Source organism: Molothrus ater, chromosome 16 (assembly GCF_012460135.2).
Source record: "Molothrus ater isolate BHLD 08-10-18 breed brown headed cowbird chromosome 16, BPBGC_Mater_1.1, whole genome shotgun sequence".
Classification (NCBI taxonomy): domain Eukaryota; kingdom Metazoa; phylum Chordata; class Aves; order Passeriformes; family Icteridae; genus Molothrus; species Molothrus ater.
Genome location: NC_050493.2, coordinates 6,883,273 through 6,900,415, shown reverse-complemented (window position 1 = coordinate 6,900,415; position 17,143 = coordinate 6,883,273). Strand labels below are relative to the sequence as shown.

Sequence of the window (17,143 nt, the reverse complement as noted above, 5' to 3'; positions counted from 1 at the left end):
CGAGAATAATCTTTATTTCTAAACCCTGCTGGTATCAATAATTCAACAAGGTCACCTCCAGCCTTGGAAGCGCTCGGGCTGCAGAGGAAGGGTGGTGTGCCCATGCCAGTGTCCGACCTGGGGCTCATCAGCCCCGCAGAGCAGCAGGAACGGGCCGAGCTCATCCTGAGGGATGGAGCAGGGGCTGTGCACTGCAGGGCTGATCCCAAGGGATGGAGCAGGGACTGTGCTCCCCAGGGCTCTAATCCCAGGGGATGGAGCAGGGACTGTGATCCCGCAGGGCCCGTCCCGGAGCAGCTCTGAGGGGGCTCCACGCCCGCCCCGGCCCTGAGGGGACACTCAGCCGCCAGGGGGAGCCGCTCCCGCCGCGTCCTCGAGTCGTACGCGCGGGCTCGGCCAAGCCCCGCCCTCCCCGCCCCGCCCCGCCAGCCGGTTGGCGAAGGGAGCCGTCAATCCGAGCGACGCCCCGCCCTCCTCCGACCGTTCGGAGCCAGGCTTGATTGGCAACCGCGCGCCGCTGCTCTCGCGCCGCAGCCTTCCCCCGCCCTAGCTCTCCCTCTACAGAGCGATTGGCTGATATAGTTGTCAATCACGGATTAGCACCTTCCCAACCAGTGGATCCGCCTCCTGAGCGCGAGGCGCGGTTTGATTGGTGCTTCGGGCTGTCAATCAGCGGCGCGCCCCGCCCCGTCGCGGTCAGGTAGCCCGGAAGATGGCGGCGGCGGCGGCCGGTGGGGCTCTGTGAGAGGAGCGGCGGCGGGGCCGATGCCGCGGAGTCGGGGGGCGGCGGCTGCCGCGGGGGCTCCCTGGAGTCGCTGAGAACCTCGAGCCCCTCGTTCGGCGCCGGGCCTCGGTCCGGGAGCGGACGGCATGCGGCAGCGCGAGGGGCTCGGCGGGAGCGCCGGGCGGCGGGGGGGCGGTGGCCCGCGGCTCCTCGGCCCGCGACTCCTCGGCCCGCGACACCTGCTCGGGCTCGTCCTTCTGCTGTGGCCGCTCGCGGGGAGCGGCGAGGCGGCTCCGCTGCCGCCAGCAGGTGCAGGTGAGCGCGGGGGAGCGGGGCCGGGGGTGCGGCTCCGCGGCGGGGCCCGGGAGCGGCGGCACTGCGGGTTTCCGAGCCCCCGTCCCTCCCCCGTGCTGCGGGCACGGCTCCGCCGAAGCGTCGGGAAGGGCACGGCGGGCGGATGGGGCTCCCCGGCTGTAGGTCACGGCTGTGCCGCTGGCAGCGAGCGATATCCCGCTGTGGATCGCTCAGAGCCCTGACACCGAGCTGCGGGATTGTTCTGTCTGTGTTTACCGCAGACCGTCTGCCCGTAATGCTGCTGCTTTCACCTGTTCTGAGCTCGGCGGGATTTTTCTTTTTTCTGGTTCTGCCTGTGAATCCTGTGAATCGCCGGGACTCCCGTTCTGGGTGGAGGCTCCTCAGGGCAGACGGCACTCCCCTGTTTTCCGGTCAGATTAGTCGGATTCCCCCCGGCCCCCCCCCTCCCCCGGGCCAGGCTCTCTAAATAGTCATGTAGTTCACATTTCTTTCTCTCGTATGTTAGGTAATGCTGAGTTCCTTCGATTTCCCTGCCTATTTTCCTGTTTGTCTTAAAGGCACAAACTAAACAATGTGTCCTCGCGGTCGTAGGACTGATCAGAGGTTTATTAGGATTCACAGGTACCCAACTGTGTCTTTGATTCATTTTTATTGTTGGTGTTTCATTGGGGCTTGCAAACATAGCATTGTATTGAGACTGAATTTTGTTAGTGTTGGGTTGGTTACAATGTGCGCTGAGATTCCCTTCTAGCCGTGAGTTGTACAGCTTAACTAGACAAGATGTTGAGGGAGGAGCAGGAGCAGTGGGGAGGGGAAGATACGAAGCACAAAGATTAGGTAATTTGGCTGCTCTTCCACACGAAGTATCAGAACTGGGAGTGGAATCCATACTTCCTTTATTTTTGGACCTGTGTCTCTTTCCCAGTTTTTCCTTCCCAGAACATTTAGGAATTGTTCATAAGTCACTCCCTCCATCATCTGGCTTTGAGGTCTTTCATAATTTGTGTAAAAGTGAACTTCTGAAACAGAGAAAACTGTCAGTCAAATCTTTATTTCCCTTGATGCTACATGATTTATTTATAAAATACTTGAGGTTTATCCAAATAATATTAATTTGTCATTGAGCTATAAGGGAAGACAGCAGAATCAGTTCTGTATGAAGGATTTTATAATGTCTTTCCTAGGTCTTACTTTCCTTGAAATTCCCTTCTATTCAAAGGGAAATGTCAAATGTCAAATTATTATTCTTTTACAATACAATTTTCTCTTTCCTATGAGGACTATGCATGTACCTTACAAAGATGGGGGAACAAAGCATAACTTCCATGGCCCTGGTAAAAAGCTTTATTCTCAAAATGAAAAGCTGATTGGGCAAATTACAGGACGTAGTATTAAGGTGTTGTTGTTTGGTTTTGGTTTTTTTTTATTCTATAATTTAAAAGACAGAATCAGCTGTGCCAACTGCAGTACTACTAAGAGAAATATTTATGATGCTGTGATATTGGGCTCATACAACATGAATGAGGTACTGTAATTTTATCCGTAGGTTTTGGTTATATTTAGGCCACAGTATGTATACATGGGATGTTAGCTCAAGTTTAGCCAACTGTCCAGATGCTGTCATGGGAAACCCAGTGAAGTCCAGGAAATGAAGCTGCTGCTTTCTCCTGTGTCTTTGCCTATATAAGAGACAATGTATTTGGGTTACTTTATTGATGGATATTTAGTATTGAAACTTTAGGGCCTCATTAGGTGCCTTTTCCAGTTTCACTGGCATCACTTTTGCTGGGAGGACTTCCTCCTGCCTGAAATAATGTGTGCCAGGTGGGTTTGAGTGCAACAGGTCCTGTTATCATCACCTGTATGAGCAGCAGGAAGTGGGGGAAAGCTACAAGGCCTTTGTTTTTGTTCCTTCCTGTGAATATCTTCCCAGTGGATGACAATGAGACTGGTTCAGCTTGAACCTTCTCTGTCATTCTGAGCAGGTTTTAAACCTGTCTGAAGACAAACCTATGACGTTATTTTGCAGGGTTAAGAGTCATGGGTTGTGTTTAAAAACAATTCAGCCACATTGTGAATGTCCCTTGTGTCCCATGACAGGTGGCTTTGATTTCCTCTGCTGGGGCTGGCAGGGGGTGCTGGGCTCCATTCTGGACCTTGGCAGTTTTTGCAGTTGACTGTAACACTTGGTCTGATACATGTGGATTGAAACTTGAGAGGAATTTGATGGGCTCTTCATAGAGTGATTACTACTGTTTTCAAAATTACTTTAGAATCCCACAATTCTTCACCTAGCAAGAATGGCTGCTTCTTTGGCAATGGAGAAACATTTTTATGTGTGCTTCTTGTAATAGGAAAGATAGGATCCACAGAAAAGGGAGGAAAGTGCCTGTAGTTATTGTAAGGAATTGCATAGAATCTTTCATGAAGTATACCTATAATAAATGCTCCTTTGGGGAGGAAGCTGGAATGCTGGAAGTGGTGATGGGCAGGTTCTAGCAAGACTAGATTGGATTCCTTGAGCAAAACTGCTCCAATTTGTGGGCATGCAGTGGAAGTTTGCCAGCCTGGGTGGCTGGGAAGCTGTCAGGTGCCAGGGCCCTGATGGAGAGGAATGATGCTGCTCTTCTCAAGTGTGCCTTCAAATTGCTTGCATTGACAAGGTGTTCTGTAATTTTTTTTTTTTATCCAACAATAAGAGAGGAGGTAAAGGAAATCAACTGTTTCCTTGGTAGGGTTCATAGCAATTGTTATAGGAAATATGAAAAACAAGCTGTTGAAGATGCTACTGCCTAAAAATACTTTACCCAACTTAGATTTAATTTATTCTGTGAGTGGAAAAAAAGAATACTGATATGTACTGTGCTAGTTCTGAACTTAAGGTTTGACTTTATACTGGAGGTAAGAGCTGGGGCAGTTGTGCTGGAAAGGAGTTTCAAGGCTGAAGTGTTGAAGTTGTCTTTCACCTGCAGAGTGTTGGTGATTTTCCCCAAGTGCCTCAGCCTAACATGACTTCCACTACCAGCAGTGTGGCTGAAGGGAGGACATTTGGGCACTGCTTTTCTGCAGCAGTGTTTAGCAGCCCAACTGCATCACAAACTGCCATGGCTGCTTTACTGTGCTAAAGCTGTACATGTACATTCAGGCTCCCAGTTCTGACTTGGATTTCCATACTTGACCTTAATTCCACTGAGCATCTGAATCAAGTGTGTGTGTAATGTCAGACAAAGTGTTTTCATCATCTCTGTGCTCTATGAAGTCTTTGCAAATACAAAGAAGAGGGACTCAAAAATACTTTTATTATCCTGTAAAACTTGAATAGGTGGTAGCGTTTTTAGCAGGTGTGTTCAGTTTCACACTTGTGATGACTGCACAGTCTGATCAGTTGAAGTGAGGAGCTGGACTTGGTGCCTACAGAATTGCTTTTTGAGAGCCTTGGCCAGTTGGGTGGCAGTGGCAGGGAGTCTCTGCTGGTGGACTTGGTGATGCAGGATCCAGGAGGAGATTATTAGAATAGTAGAATATACTATTGCTAGTATCCAGATATGTTCATCTGGAGTATCTAAATATTCATGCAGCTGTACAAATCTAAAGTATCTAAATATTCAGTCAGCTGTCCTCAGATGGCAAGTTCAAACTTTGAGATGAAGTAACTTTTTTTGTTTTTGCATGAAGATGAGCTCTGTAGTACATACATACTCCTGGGAAAATCGTTGCTTTTGGGTTGCTTTGGCTTGATCATTTACTTGGAGTTCTGTCAGACTGGGGCTAAATTGCAGTTGTGGTCTGTGGCTTGGTACCATGTAAAATGTCTGTGACTTGCCCATAATAAGAAAAGCCATTTTCTAAGTGTATGCAAGTTAGCAACTTGGATCACTGCAAGTTAAGGAAAATCTTGCTTTTACAGTGGGGATTTTAATTGTGGTCTGTGCCTTTCATGGGAATGGTCTATCCTTCCTCCCCTTTCGAGCTGAACTTGTTTACTTGTCCCTGTATTTCATTTTATAATTTCTGTCCCAGGAACTAAATAATCATAGAACTAAAGAAATTGAACTGAAAATTTGTCTTTTATCTTTCATGCGTATCTGTGAGTTTGAGGTAAGAAGCCAGCCCTGACTCTGGCCTGCAGGGATGTTTCACGCAGAGCTTTGTTCACAGCCTTGCTTTGCTTTCTCTGCCTGTGGCTGTAAAGTGTCTGGACTTTGCTACAACTAAAGGAGTCCTCATAGGACGAGGTCACTTTCTGAAGCAATTTCTCATCTCTTGAATGCTTGGGTGTATTTAATAATTCCCCAGGTATCATTGCAGCATATTTATTAAGATAGCACTGATCAGAGAGTGTTTGAAGGTTTGTTGGCACAGCATCAAGCGCTGGGCATTGGTTTGAAAGGACCCATTGCTGGGTGCTGGTTGTGCCCCTGCATAAAAATAAAAAAGATTTTGTGAGATCCACCATTCTGGATAGGTAAATATGATTGGGAGTAATTTTCTGGATGCTTGCTGTAGTCTGGTTTCAGGCACTGCTCACACACAGTTTATCTGCGTGGGATAAAGGGACCTCAGGCAGTGTAATGCCAGAGCTGCAAAAATCCCAGTTCTGTTTCAGTACTGACACTGCAGTTCTGCAGCAGAAGGACAGCACATGGAGTCCTGGAGTCCTCCTTAGGTTTTATTTTGGGGCTGCCTTTGTGTTTGGTCTGGGCACTTAGTGTCTGGAGCTTGATACAGTTCTGGATACAATTTGCAAAAGCTTCAATGCTTTTGTTGCTCTGTGTGAGCTCTTTGTTTTCATTGTACTGCTGTTATGAAAGGTCTTGAGCAACGTCTAGATACAAGAAACATTTTGTCAACTTTTATAAGCAGAAATGTACGAAATGTGTCAGGATGGTCCTTTCAGCCTGCATGTGTGCTTTAAGTGCTGTCTGTAGCAAGGTGTTGTGCCATATATAGCTTAGGCAAGGTAGTGGTGGGAAGCACATTGTCAGTAAATTGTCTTCTGAGTGAATTCAGTATGAAATGCTGTACAAAGTAACACCTTGTCCAACACTGCTGCACTTACAGAAGTTTCCTTCCTGATAAGAAAACATCAGTGTGGTGACTTAACAGTGACATGACTCTTTTGGGACTACCACTGCAGCGTGGTATGAAAGATGTGTAGAAAATAGTAACAGGAGATTTTTTTAGTGCTGACTTTTAAGCTTTCAGCTGTAGACCAGATCCAGTTCTCCAAAATCAGTCACTTTCTCGATGGCCTGTTCTGCCCAGGGATCCTTTAGCAATGAATAGGGATGAGAAATAGATCTAATAAGCTCTTTTTACAAAATGCTGCTGCTTCCTTTCTCTCCTGCATTTCTTAACTCAACTGTACTTGGACTTGGAAAGGCATCTGCTATAAAATCAAGATTCTGGAAAATCCCATCACATGAAAGTTGCATTTATGGATTTCTTTCCTGTGAACTGAAATTAGTCTCATCAAAGGCATTGTATCTTATGGCTTGTATTGCTATAAAATAGTAGGAGAAAGAGATATTGTCCTTTTGGTTTCCATGCTGCAGACAATGCTTTTCTGGTGCTTGGAGGAGCCATGATGTGTGATCATCTCATGATACTTTGAATTATTGTGGTCCATCCTGTGTTAAAAAAAAACCAAACTGCAACTCCTGTGCCTCATTGTATAGCAGATGAAAAAAAAAAAGTACTTGAGAAGGAATTAATTGTCAAAAGCAACATCTAGCAGTACAGAATCAAGTGTGCTCAGCAGAATTTTGTGAGTGTATGTACATGTATGCACATACATGCAATTAAGAGTCAGTGATGCATTTGCAAGATGATAATGCTACCCAGATTTTCCAGAAACACTGCCATGAAGGCATAAGGCACATAATTATTTAACATGGATATTTTTTGCCTTGTCTTAAGATGCCTTTGTGCAAACATGAGATTCTAGCACTGAAACTTCAAACAGATCTCACTCTGTAAACACTTGAAGTACCAGCCTATATTTAGTCCTTATTAAAACTGAGCAGTATGCTGTTATGTGAGTAATTCTCTGACATTACTGGGAAGACTTGTAGGATAATAGAATAAGGTCAGTAATGTAAAACTAATCCCAGCTCAGAGTTTTGCTGGTTACTAACTGTTCAGGCAATATGCAGGCCAGGACAAGTGCTCAGAAGCAGCAGGATCAGAGCAGTGCTGTTCTGAGATGCTGGGCTCCAGGAGAGTCCAGCACTGCCCTGGATATTCTTGCCTTAGGATATGGAACATGTGCCACCCTAACACACTGAGTGGATTGGAGCACATGTAGGAGAAACTCATTTGAAGCACATTGTAAAAGCATTTAGGAGAACATGGGATAAAGTAGTTAAAAAGAAAAAAATATTGGCTTATGCTGCAGGATATACTCCTGTTCTTTTTAAGGACATCATTTGCCAAGAATTATTGATGTAGAATTGCACATCCATTGTGATATGAAGAGATTCCTTCTTGAAAATATTGTAACTTATTGCATAGGACAGTGATATTTCAGAGTCATGTGTCCACAAAACACACATTTAGCTGTGCAACTGGCTTTTGACACTGTAGAAATATATCCAGAGCTCAAGATAGATTGGAGGAGTGTCAGAGGCATTTTTATTGTTTCATGGGGAACACTCTGTAAGAAATGGCCTTGTTGCTGTCTTTGTTACCTTTTTTTCTGATGGTTAATTGTTGTAAAGAAGAAAAGCTGTTGGCTTTTCATGAGAATTGTCTCTGCATGTGCCTTGGCCTTTCATCCCACCCACCTGCCCCATGAGGGACCTAGTGGAGTTCAGGGTAAGGCAGGGATTGGAATGGACAAGTCGAGGAGAGGGATGAAACTGTCTCAATTTCTGTCTAGAGGAAGATGGGAACAGACTTGTACTTGACTTTTGATTTTTTTTTTTCCCACACTACTGCTGAAGTCTTGTCATTTTACTTGTGTCTTTCCAAGTGCCAGACTTTGATTTAGGCCATGTGGCACAATTCAGGTTTAGCCAGGAAATTGTTTTATTGACAAGCTGTTAGTTACGGCTTCTTGTTTTCAGAGAGGAAGTACAATTGTGCACAAGTAACTTGGATAGCTGTAGCTTTAAGTCCCTAAGAGTCTTTTTTCTTGAGAATATATCTAGAAAGTATGATTTTCCATAGAAGGAAAAAAAAATCAGGTGATAAAGTGCTTTTACAAAAGGGTACATGATAGTGAGGGTTACTTGTATTAGTAATGCATTAGACATTTGCATTATCCAGTGGAAGGGTAGCAATAATGACATAAGACAGACTTTTGAAACAACTCTTCAGTTAATAGTATTTTCAACAGTTTGTTCTAGGTTATTGTTTTAAGATTTGTGCTTTAAACATTTGTGCTTTAGTTGAGTGTCTTAAGTACTAAGGATCTGAATGCTGAACATTTCAGGTGTAGACTGAGAAACATTAAAGTTCCTTTAGCAGTGTTGTGTGTCTGTTCTTAGAGAGTTGCTTAAAGAAGGAACATTTCCAGTCTCTTCCTGAAATACTTTGGGCATTTGGAACCATTTTAGATTTCACTGAGGTGCTGCCATTGTGTTGAGGACAGCGAGCCAGTGAAGATCTTTGAGATCTTGGGAATGTTTCTTCCTGTGGTACTGGTACTGTACTGGTCATGGCCATTCAAAGCAAAGGGCTGATTGGAATTTGGAGTGTCTTTCTCACACTAAAATGCTCTTCATTTTATTTTCAAAAGAATGTCTGAAATGCAAATACCACTCCTTCAAAACTTGTGTTTGCTGTGTTTTATCTCTGCTGAAGGTTGGTGATTTAAATGCCCTTCTAATGTAGTGTTTTAAAGCCCATTGTGCTATAGCATTGCACAACTAAATAATGACACTGCACCCATTTCTTCTGAAACTTAATCTTGAAAATGATGCTTTTTTGGCTCAGTTGTTAAATGGAGCATAGCAGGAAAAAATTGAGATTACAGGAATGTGGTAAGGAATGGAATGTGCTTCAGTTTAGTTGGGTGTTTTTTTGTTGTGAAATGGAGGAGTTGCAGTGTCTTTTGTGCTTACCTTGTCATAGAAATCAGGCATTACACAATAGATGTGTCTAAAATAATTTTGAATAGAGGTTTGGCTTAGTATTCTGCCTGTTACCTGCAGGCCATCTGAATTTATAGGCCTGGTTCTGTCTGTATGGTTTTGTGCTTATTAGTAGCAAACCTCTGAAGACTTCAGGGTGTAAATAAATGCAGGAGAAACTCTTTATGAGGGAAAGATAATGATCTGCATCTGACTTGTGGAGAGCTGGGTAGGAGTCGATAGCACTTTCCCACTTAATTGCTGGCGTAGAACAGAATGACAGCATTATTTAGGAAAGTTGGGGTAGCTTTTAAAATCACATTTGTCAAAAGCACTATAAATTAGGGTGATATTACACTTTTACATGTGGTTACTTTAATATTTGTTAAAAGCAGAGTAAGTAAACTGACAAAGTTTATGAAAGATGCCCTGGGTTTAGCTAGGGAACAAAATTAGATTTGGTCATTCATTAGTATTTTAAAGGCTGTGCTGTTCTGACTTGGTGTCATAAAGTAGCATCTTAGTTCATGATCATATAATTTGAGTGTGTCCAAGAGACAGTTTAAGTGACTGCTGTCATGCTAGATTTGTGCTGGAAATAGTTATAGCTATTAGTGCCAGTTATATAGCTGCTCTTGAAAGGAAATGGGCTCTTGCTTATGCAGTGGGACTGTTGTTGCATAGCAACTACTGTGCTGAAAGCTTCAAATCAGATGCTCCCTTGAAGTTCACGGTGCCCCAATAATGCTTAATTTATCTGTGCCTTACGCTGCCTTTATCACAGTGGTGAACGCCTTTTATGAGTGCACTTGCTCATGTCTGCAATATACATTTACTGTTCTTTCTCCCTGTGCTTAGAACTCTGTGGAATCATGCATTTTTTTAGCCCAGTTTTCTGAAGGTGGAGACCTGAATAATGTGATTACTCACGTTGAACCAAAATCAAGAGTTCAGGCATCCTGGCCTCTCATAATCTGTAGAAGAAAGGCCAGCCCAGCATCCCTCGTGCATGGGCAGCACATTGGTCCTGTGTTGTCCTGAGGGGAGGCTGTTGCTTGACAGGCAAACATAGGTGGAATATTTGGCTAGTTGGCATTGCTCATTACTTGTAATGAATGATACCAAAGGATGCCACAGGTGGATACATGAGAGTATTTGAGTACTGGGGGCAGAGTGGGAAGTGGGGTAGAGAAGGGAAACAGTCATAGTGAAAAAAGAACTTGTGTTTGCTTAGGTGTGGAATTTGGTGGTTGGAGAACTGTCTGATGAAGAATGGAGATGTAAAAGAAAGTCAGGAAGATATAGGGAATCCTGGCCTATAGAAGTTGCTTTGAAATGCCTCGTGTGAAAATAACAAATGCTTTGTATGAAAATGACATTTTCCAGCCCTTGAAACATTGTAATTAACACTGCTGGGTGTGTTCTCAGGTCTGTACTTGATCCTGAGGATGCCAGCACAGTTCATCATCACTGTTTCCTCAGTGAGCCTCTTCGTGTGCTTGCCTGTGTGCAGCCTTTGACTTCACATGTACTGTGCTCAAATTCAGGCTTTAGTGGAGAACTTGCTTGGGAAATGGCATCTTCAGAGGTGCTGAGGAATGTGCTTCAGTAGCTGCTAATTAAATATCTGCCTCAGCCAGGGCTTTCACTTGTTTATGATACAGTGTACTTCGAAAAGTGGGTAAATACCAGAGATTTGTTTAATCCTGTGTAGCTTTGAAAGCACACCTGATTTTCTGTGCTGATGATCTAGGTGCCATTTTGGGATGGAGCATGTGCCAGCACAGAGCTTTGTGAACATTCTCTTGTGTTCACCTTGCAGTAACACTGAGTGACACAGCTGCACTTCCTCTCCTGCTCATTTTAATACAGGGCTGATAGAATCCAGGCCTCTTCCTCTGCCTGAAGTAGTTTGGATATACCAAAGCAAACCAGTCTAGACTGTTTGTATTCGCTGACTGGAAGCCTTTTACTGTTGGCATGTTAGAGAGAGTATTTTTTAATCTGTTTGGTGGTTCCTTTCCTAAAGAACAGATTCTCACTTCTGGGTAGATATTAAGATGCCTTAAGTTGTTACTGCATAGGGTTACAGTAAATATGGCAGGGTTTTAAACTACGATGCTAAGTAAATCTATTAACTTCTCCAGAGTATGTGATATTAAGAATCTTAACTTCTGCAATAATTATGAAATTAAGTGTTTATTGGAGTTTATCCAGGTTTATATTAAAGTTATTTCAATTTACAATGTTTTTTAACAGGTTTTTTAATTTAGGGAAATTCTTGTGTGATGACTTTATAAAATGGTCCTCTGTATTAATTAGCATGGATTTCTTCCTGGTTGCTTTTTTCAGTCAGGACCATAAAATAAATGTCATTGCTTCATACTTCCACAATTTACAAACAAAAGGGTGTATTAAACATCTTCTAGTTCCAAGTCATTTTACTAAGCTCCAGTGAATTAATATTGGATGGAAGTAGTTGAAAAATGCAAATGAGGTTATACTGCAGCAGATTTTCAGCACTTTGTCACAAAGACCAGTTCCAATACTTAATCAGTAACTTCTGTCACTGAATATGTGTTCATGCAAGCTATTAAAATAGCTTCACTTAAAATAAATTTTAGCTCACTTACAGGTTGCCATAATTTAATACTTAACTTTACATTAATTTTTTAAAAAACCCTGCAAATTAAAAATATTACTTATTAATTACTATGTAAGAAACTTCAAAGTTTATCCAAACAGAAATGGGTTCTGTAATTCTTAGTAAATGGCTTTTACTTGTGTGAGTCATCTGGAATGCTGTTCTGTAACTGTTGCAGAAACTTGCCCAGGATAATTGGCATTTTTCTTGTATTAAAGCTTCTGTTCATAATTTTCTATGTGAAAATTGCCTTGTGCTTTTGGAAGTTTAGATGGCTTCTATCTTAACAGACCATTAATGAATTAATGATTAGCTGCTTTTTCAAAGGTGATCTTTGCTTTAAAAAAAAAAGAAAATCATTACCTTCTCCAATTAATTGCTGCTCCTTCACACAGTTTCATTTCTAGGGAATTATGGAAGGTTTTAAAGGTTAGGAGGTAGCATAATGAACAGCAGCAATATTTTTCTTTTCTGTATTCTTTCCAGGACACTTGAAAGAGATGGTTACCTTATGGGCAGCGGTGTAACTTGCATGAAAGGCTTGGACTTTGGACTTGATAAATGTGTGCTTTCTTTCACAGAAGGAATTCCAGCAAAAATCTTATCTTTTTCATATACAGTGTCTGAATGCATGTGCAGTGTATCTAACATGTACAATAAATGCAGCTTGTGATTGATAGTGCTCATTATGTCTCACTTTGAGTTCAATAAATGTCTCACTTTATTGTACATAGGATCATCAAGAGCTTGAATCCTGCTAGCTGGATTTGCTGTAGTAACTTGTAACTGCTGGGGGTCAGAGGTGGGATCCTGAGCTGGGGTTAGCATGGCAATATTTCTGTTCCTTCCATCTGTGCTTGTGCTGCTGTAGCTGGGATAGAGCAGGGCTGAGGGTTTGTGGGCAGAGGGACCATCATGACCAGCTGATGTATTTGCAGTAGATGAACTGCTGGGGACACAAACCCCTGGCCAGGTCTTGAAAACAAACAGTAGAATTGAGGGAAGGAAAGCAGCTTGAAGGGCTGCTTCAGGTTCTGGTAGAGGCTGCTCAGAAAGGCCACCTGGCAGGTGACATGGTGCTTGGAACAGAAGGTTCTGGTGAGAGGGAAATTGTCCCCTCAGTTTGTGTGGGGAGCAGGAAGTCTCTGTAAAATTCATGTTAGCTAAAAGAGACCTTAGAGTGTACCAGAAAGCCAAAATAAGGTTGGATAGCATTTGTTAGTGTTTTATACACTTGGCACTTGAGGTGCTTTGCTCTCAAGGAGAAGTCTGAAGTCCTCAAACAGCAGGAATGCTTCCTTGAGTAATGACAGAGCTTGTGGGCCTGAGTTCAGTGTGCAGGGACTGGCTTGGCAACTCTGCCAATGCATGAAACATTTGAGGAGGTTCAGGAGTCTTGATCTTTTCTGAGAGCAGTATATTGGGATGGTGGTGATGTGTTCCTGGGTGTTTGTTGGGGAAAATCTGCATCTGTTCACTGGATAGTCTGAGGGGAGTTGACTTCTTGTTTCAGCACAATTGTTGGTGAAGGTGAGGAAGTTCTTTGGAAATCAAGTGTGATGGGTTTGGGAAAATGTCTGAAAAGTTCATTCTAATTTGTAATACCTGGTAATGTAATTTTAGTTGGTGGTGTTTCTTGGTCTTTTTTTGTTATTTGGTTTCAATTAGGAGTTTAAAGGAATTCCTTAAATTTTATCTCCAGTTGTATTACCTGTGCTTGTTTGTTACAGTAATTTAGGTAATTAACAAATTCACAGAATGTTTATATTTGCACTTCAGGTAATTTTTAGTCTCCTAAGTAAGGCTACTGAACATCTGGAGGAAGTAAACACAAATCAGCTGTTATCTTCCCCTTTTTGCTTGTTGATGCTTAGAAATGGGAAAATACCCATTGTGTTACATAGAAGACTTGATTTAAATGAATATAATTTGTTCTGTTGAGAGCCCTGTTCAGAGATACTTTGTTCTGTTCAGAATTATGACTAAAAGCTGGTGAGTGGCCCCGCATTGTTGTTGATCTGTGTTTGAACAATGCTCAGTATCTGCAGTGAAGCATTCCCAGTCCCTAGTGAGGTTAGAATGCCAAAGCTATTGTGGAAACTAGAAATCACTTGTTTGAAAATCTTCCATTTTTGCTAACTTTTATTTGTTGTATTGGTAATAGTCCTAATTGTGCAGAAAATGTCACCTTCTGGAAGTGTGCTGACACACTTTAAAGCAGGATTTTCATTATGGCAATTTAGTCTTTACATGTAATTAAAATAAGTAAATATTCTGTAAGTGTTCAGTGGAACATGATGAAAAGCTTTTTCTGCAAATTCTCAAATTTTGCAGTTTTTTGAAGGTTTAAGAGGTAGGTGGACAAGTTTGTGTCCCTTGACAAGTGATGAACTTCTGCTTTCTTATTTTTGAGGCTTCATTTTCACCCTGTCCTGTTGCCAGACGTTCCCATTGATACTCAAGTACTCTCCTAAAATCCAGCCAGTGCAGGCCACCTGACATTGTTGGACTCTGACAGTGATGTAATAGCTCAATACATTTTAATCAGATGTGTCCAACTACTCCTCTGATCCCTGTGGCAGTACCTGTTTGAAAAGAAGCAGCAACAGCAAAAACAACTCCTCCAGATGTGTGCTCTGGTCTCCTAGGGAACCACATGTCTTTGTTCTCTACTGAAGATGAAAACAGGGATGAAAATAGGTTTAATACCCCTGGCAATAACTTAAGATTTTTCTAAAATGCCAGTTGAGGCTTTTGATCCTGTGAGTAATAACCTGGCTTAATCTCAGGAAATGTGTTGTAGAATGTTTATATATAAAATTTTGGAAAATTATTTGAAGTGTTTGTAAACCAGCTAGAAATCTAAAGTTCTTGAACTGAAGACAATCACCTAGTGAATCACAAGGAATAGAAATGGTGTGGAGCTGATTCCATCCATTGCACTTGTGACAGCTGCTTGTGTGTTTGGCAGGCTGTCACAAATGCATTTATTGAAAGAGAGAGCACTGTCCTGTAGTGATAGATTTTACATTTGTCTGCAGTTGAAGTGAGGATTTCTTCTAGCTGCCTATTCCTGTAGGTCAGGTGTTTTAGCTCTTGGGAAATATCTTCCAAAAGACCAGATTTCTACTCTCTGTGTTTGGATATTTATATTAATTTATTGACTCAAACATAATCCCAAGGCTTGGTGCTATCACTGTTCATCATAAACTTCAGTAAATCACATTGGCTGAGGTCTCTTAGCTGGAAGCAGGTAAATCCAGGATGGTGCAGGCAGGTGGTGAAGCACAGATGCATTTTGCCAGTTTGTCCTCTCTGTTCACTTTCTTCTTAGCTTTGATCACATCCATGGGATTAAATGTTCAGACTCCCATTTTTAAATAAATGCAGGTGGATAATATGTTTTGAAGGAACTTCTTGGGGTGCTAAACATATTTATATAATATTGCATACATGTTTATTTCTAGGAGAAGGAGCTGCAGCAGAAGTTCCTTCATCTTTTGTGATTCTGTCTCTGTGCACTCTGGTAGTCCTGGTCATTCTGCTGGCAAACTGTGTCTCCTGCTGTAAAGACCCTGAGATAGATTTCAAGGTAAGACCTGAAGTGATCAGTGTGTGTACAGGTGATAATCTCAGCTGCATCCTGGTATCCAGAACGCTTGATGAGCTGTGCTGATGCTCTGCAGTGTCACTGTGCATCCTCTCTCCTGAACAGCCAGTGACTCTGTTCCTACAGCTGTGGGTGCTGATGCAGCTGTTTCTTTTAACTAATTGCTCCCTGCTGCAGGAAGGATCTTTAATGCCTTTTCAAAATAATAACTAGCTATCAGAATTAGTAATAAAAGTTACACCTTTGAGACAATCTGCTCTGAAGAACCTTTTTGTTGTTTTTCTGTGTTTTGTTTTTTCATTGTCTGCAGATGGGGCCTGTCAAATAAGAATACTGAGGATGCATATCCACTGTAGCAAAACTCTTGAGAAATTGTCATCAGAGAATTGTTACTTTTGGAACATCTGTAATCAGTGTTCCTAAAATTGAGTTTTGCTCTCATTTCTAAATGGAGAATATTTGGCCTCAGCAGTCCATGGTAATTCATCCAAAGCCAGAGCTAGCATTTAAAGTGAAAACAAAACAAAGCAAAAAAACCACCAAAACCCAAACCACCAAACCCACAAAAACCCAACTAAACAAAAACCCCTTGATTATTAAAAGCAATGCTTTAATCTCTTAAGACAGCAGTTAATGGAAAGTAAGGAATAGAACACTAAATATCTGTCACTATTCTTGGAAAAGAGCTAAACTTCCTTAGCAGTGCTCATTCAAACGGAAAGAAATGTATTAGTGCTTATTTCAAGGCAAGGATCAGCTTGCTTACTAAGACTTCTTTTGTTTAGGAATTTGAAGATAACTTTGATGATGAAATAGATTTTACACCTCCAGCAGAAGATACTCCATCTGTTCAGTCTCCAGCAGAAGTGTTTACTCTTTCAGTTCCCAGTATTGCTTTACCAACTCCCTCCCAGTTTCCATCTCGTACAGGTAAATTTCTGGTTTTCAGTGCAAAAACAAAAGTAGACATTTTCAGTGTCTAAAATGGAGTGTGGCTGTTGGACTTTACTGTAATAAATAACTTGTTACAAATTTCCATAAACTGAGCTAATATATTTTGTAGGGTAAAGGATAAAAGGGGAAATGTTGCTACTAAGATGTTAACCTATGGCAGGGTAAGAGAGCTTAAGAGAACAGAGCTGCCTTAAAAGCCCCTCTCTAGATTGCTGTCATTACATCTCTATATACCTAAAGGGTTTGAAGTACCCTGGCACATTAGTGACTTCTCTTTAGTGCTTTCCTTCATGGCTAAATTGTCATTGGATTTTAACCACCACCCTTAAATAGAAATAAGAGTGAATCTTTACTTGACAGCAGTGCTACTGCTCAGCTGCATCACTTCCTTGATGTCACTGTAGGCTGTTTGTGCAGTAAATGTGATCTTGGTAAGACAGAGCATTAGCTTTCATCTCCCTATGTGGAAGAGGTTTTGGAATGTATTCTTTAAAATACAATTTTTGTAAAAGGAAACTTAAGCATCTTATCATATTATAAGCAGAGTTTAGTCTAAAGTACATACTCTCATATTGTGCTATTTCACATAATTTTACATAGTACTTGGGTTGCTTGAGCATTAGATGTTCAGGGAAGCTTCTAGTAAAATTCCTGTACAAATTTCAAGAAACTCTCAGTGTGCCTTTAATACAAATGACAGAGTTGTACAAATGACTCAGTATTTAAAGAGCTGGGAAAATTTGAGTGAAAAATTTTGTCAGCTCTTCTGTGTAGCCATAATTGTTACAATGAAGCTGTCACAATAAGTGTTTTGCCAGAAG

The 17,143-nt window shown here is 42.0% G+C and overlaps 1 protein-coding gene across 1 annotated transcript in view; it reads left to right on the top strand.

Moving 5' to 3' along the window:
* The first annotated feature begins 797 nt into the window (after nt 1–797).
* LMTK2 (lemur tyrosine kinase 2) overlaps nt 798–17,143 on the top strand; it is a 41,963-nt gene continuing 25,617 nt past the window's right edge. The window contains exons 1-3 of the mRNA XM_036392267.2: nt 798–1,039; nt 15,226–15,350; nt 16,154–16,298. Coding sequence (XP_036248160.1) covers nt 871–1,039; nt 15,226–15,350; nt 16,154–16,298 — 439 coding nt within the window. The 5' untranslated portion in view covers nt 798–870. The remainder of the gene's footprint in view (nt 1,040–15,225; nt 15,351–16,153; nt 16,299–17,143) is intronic.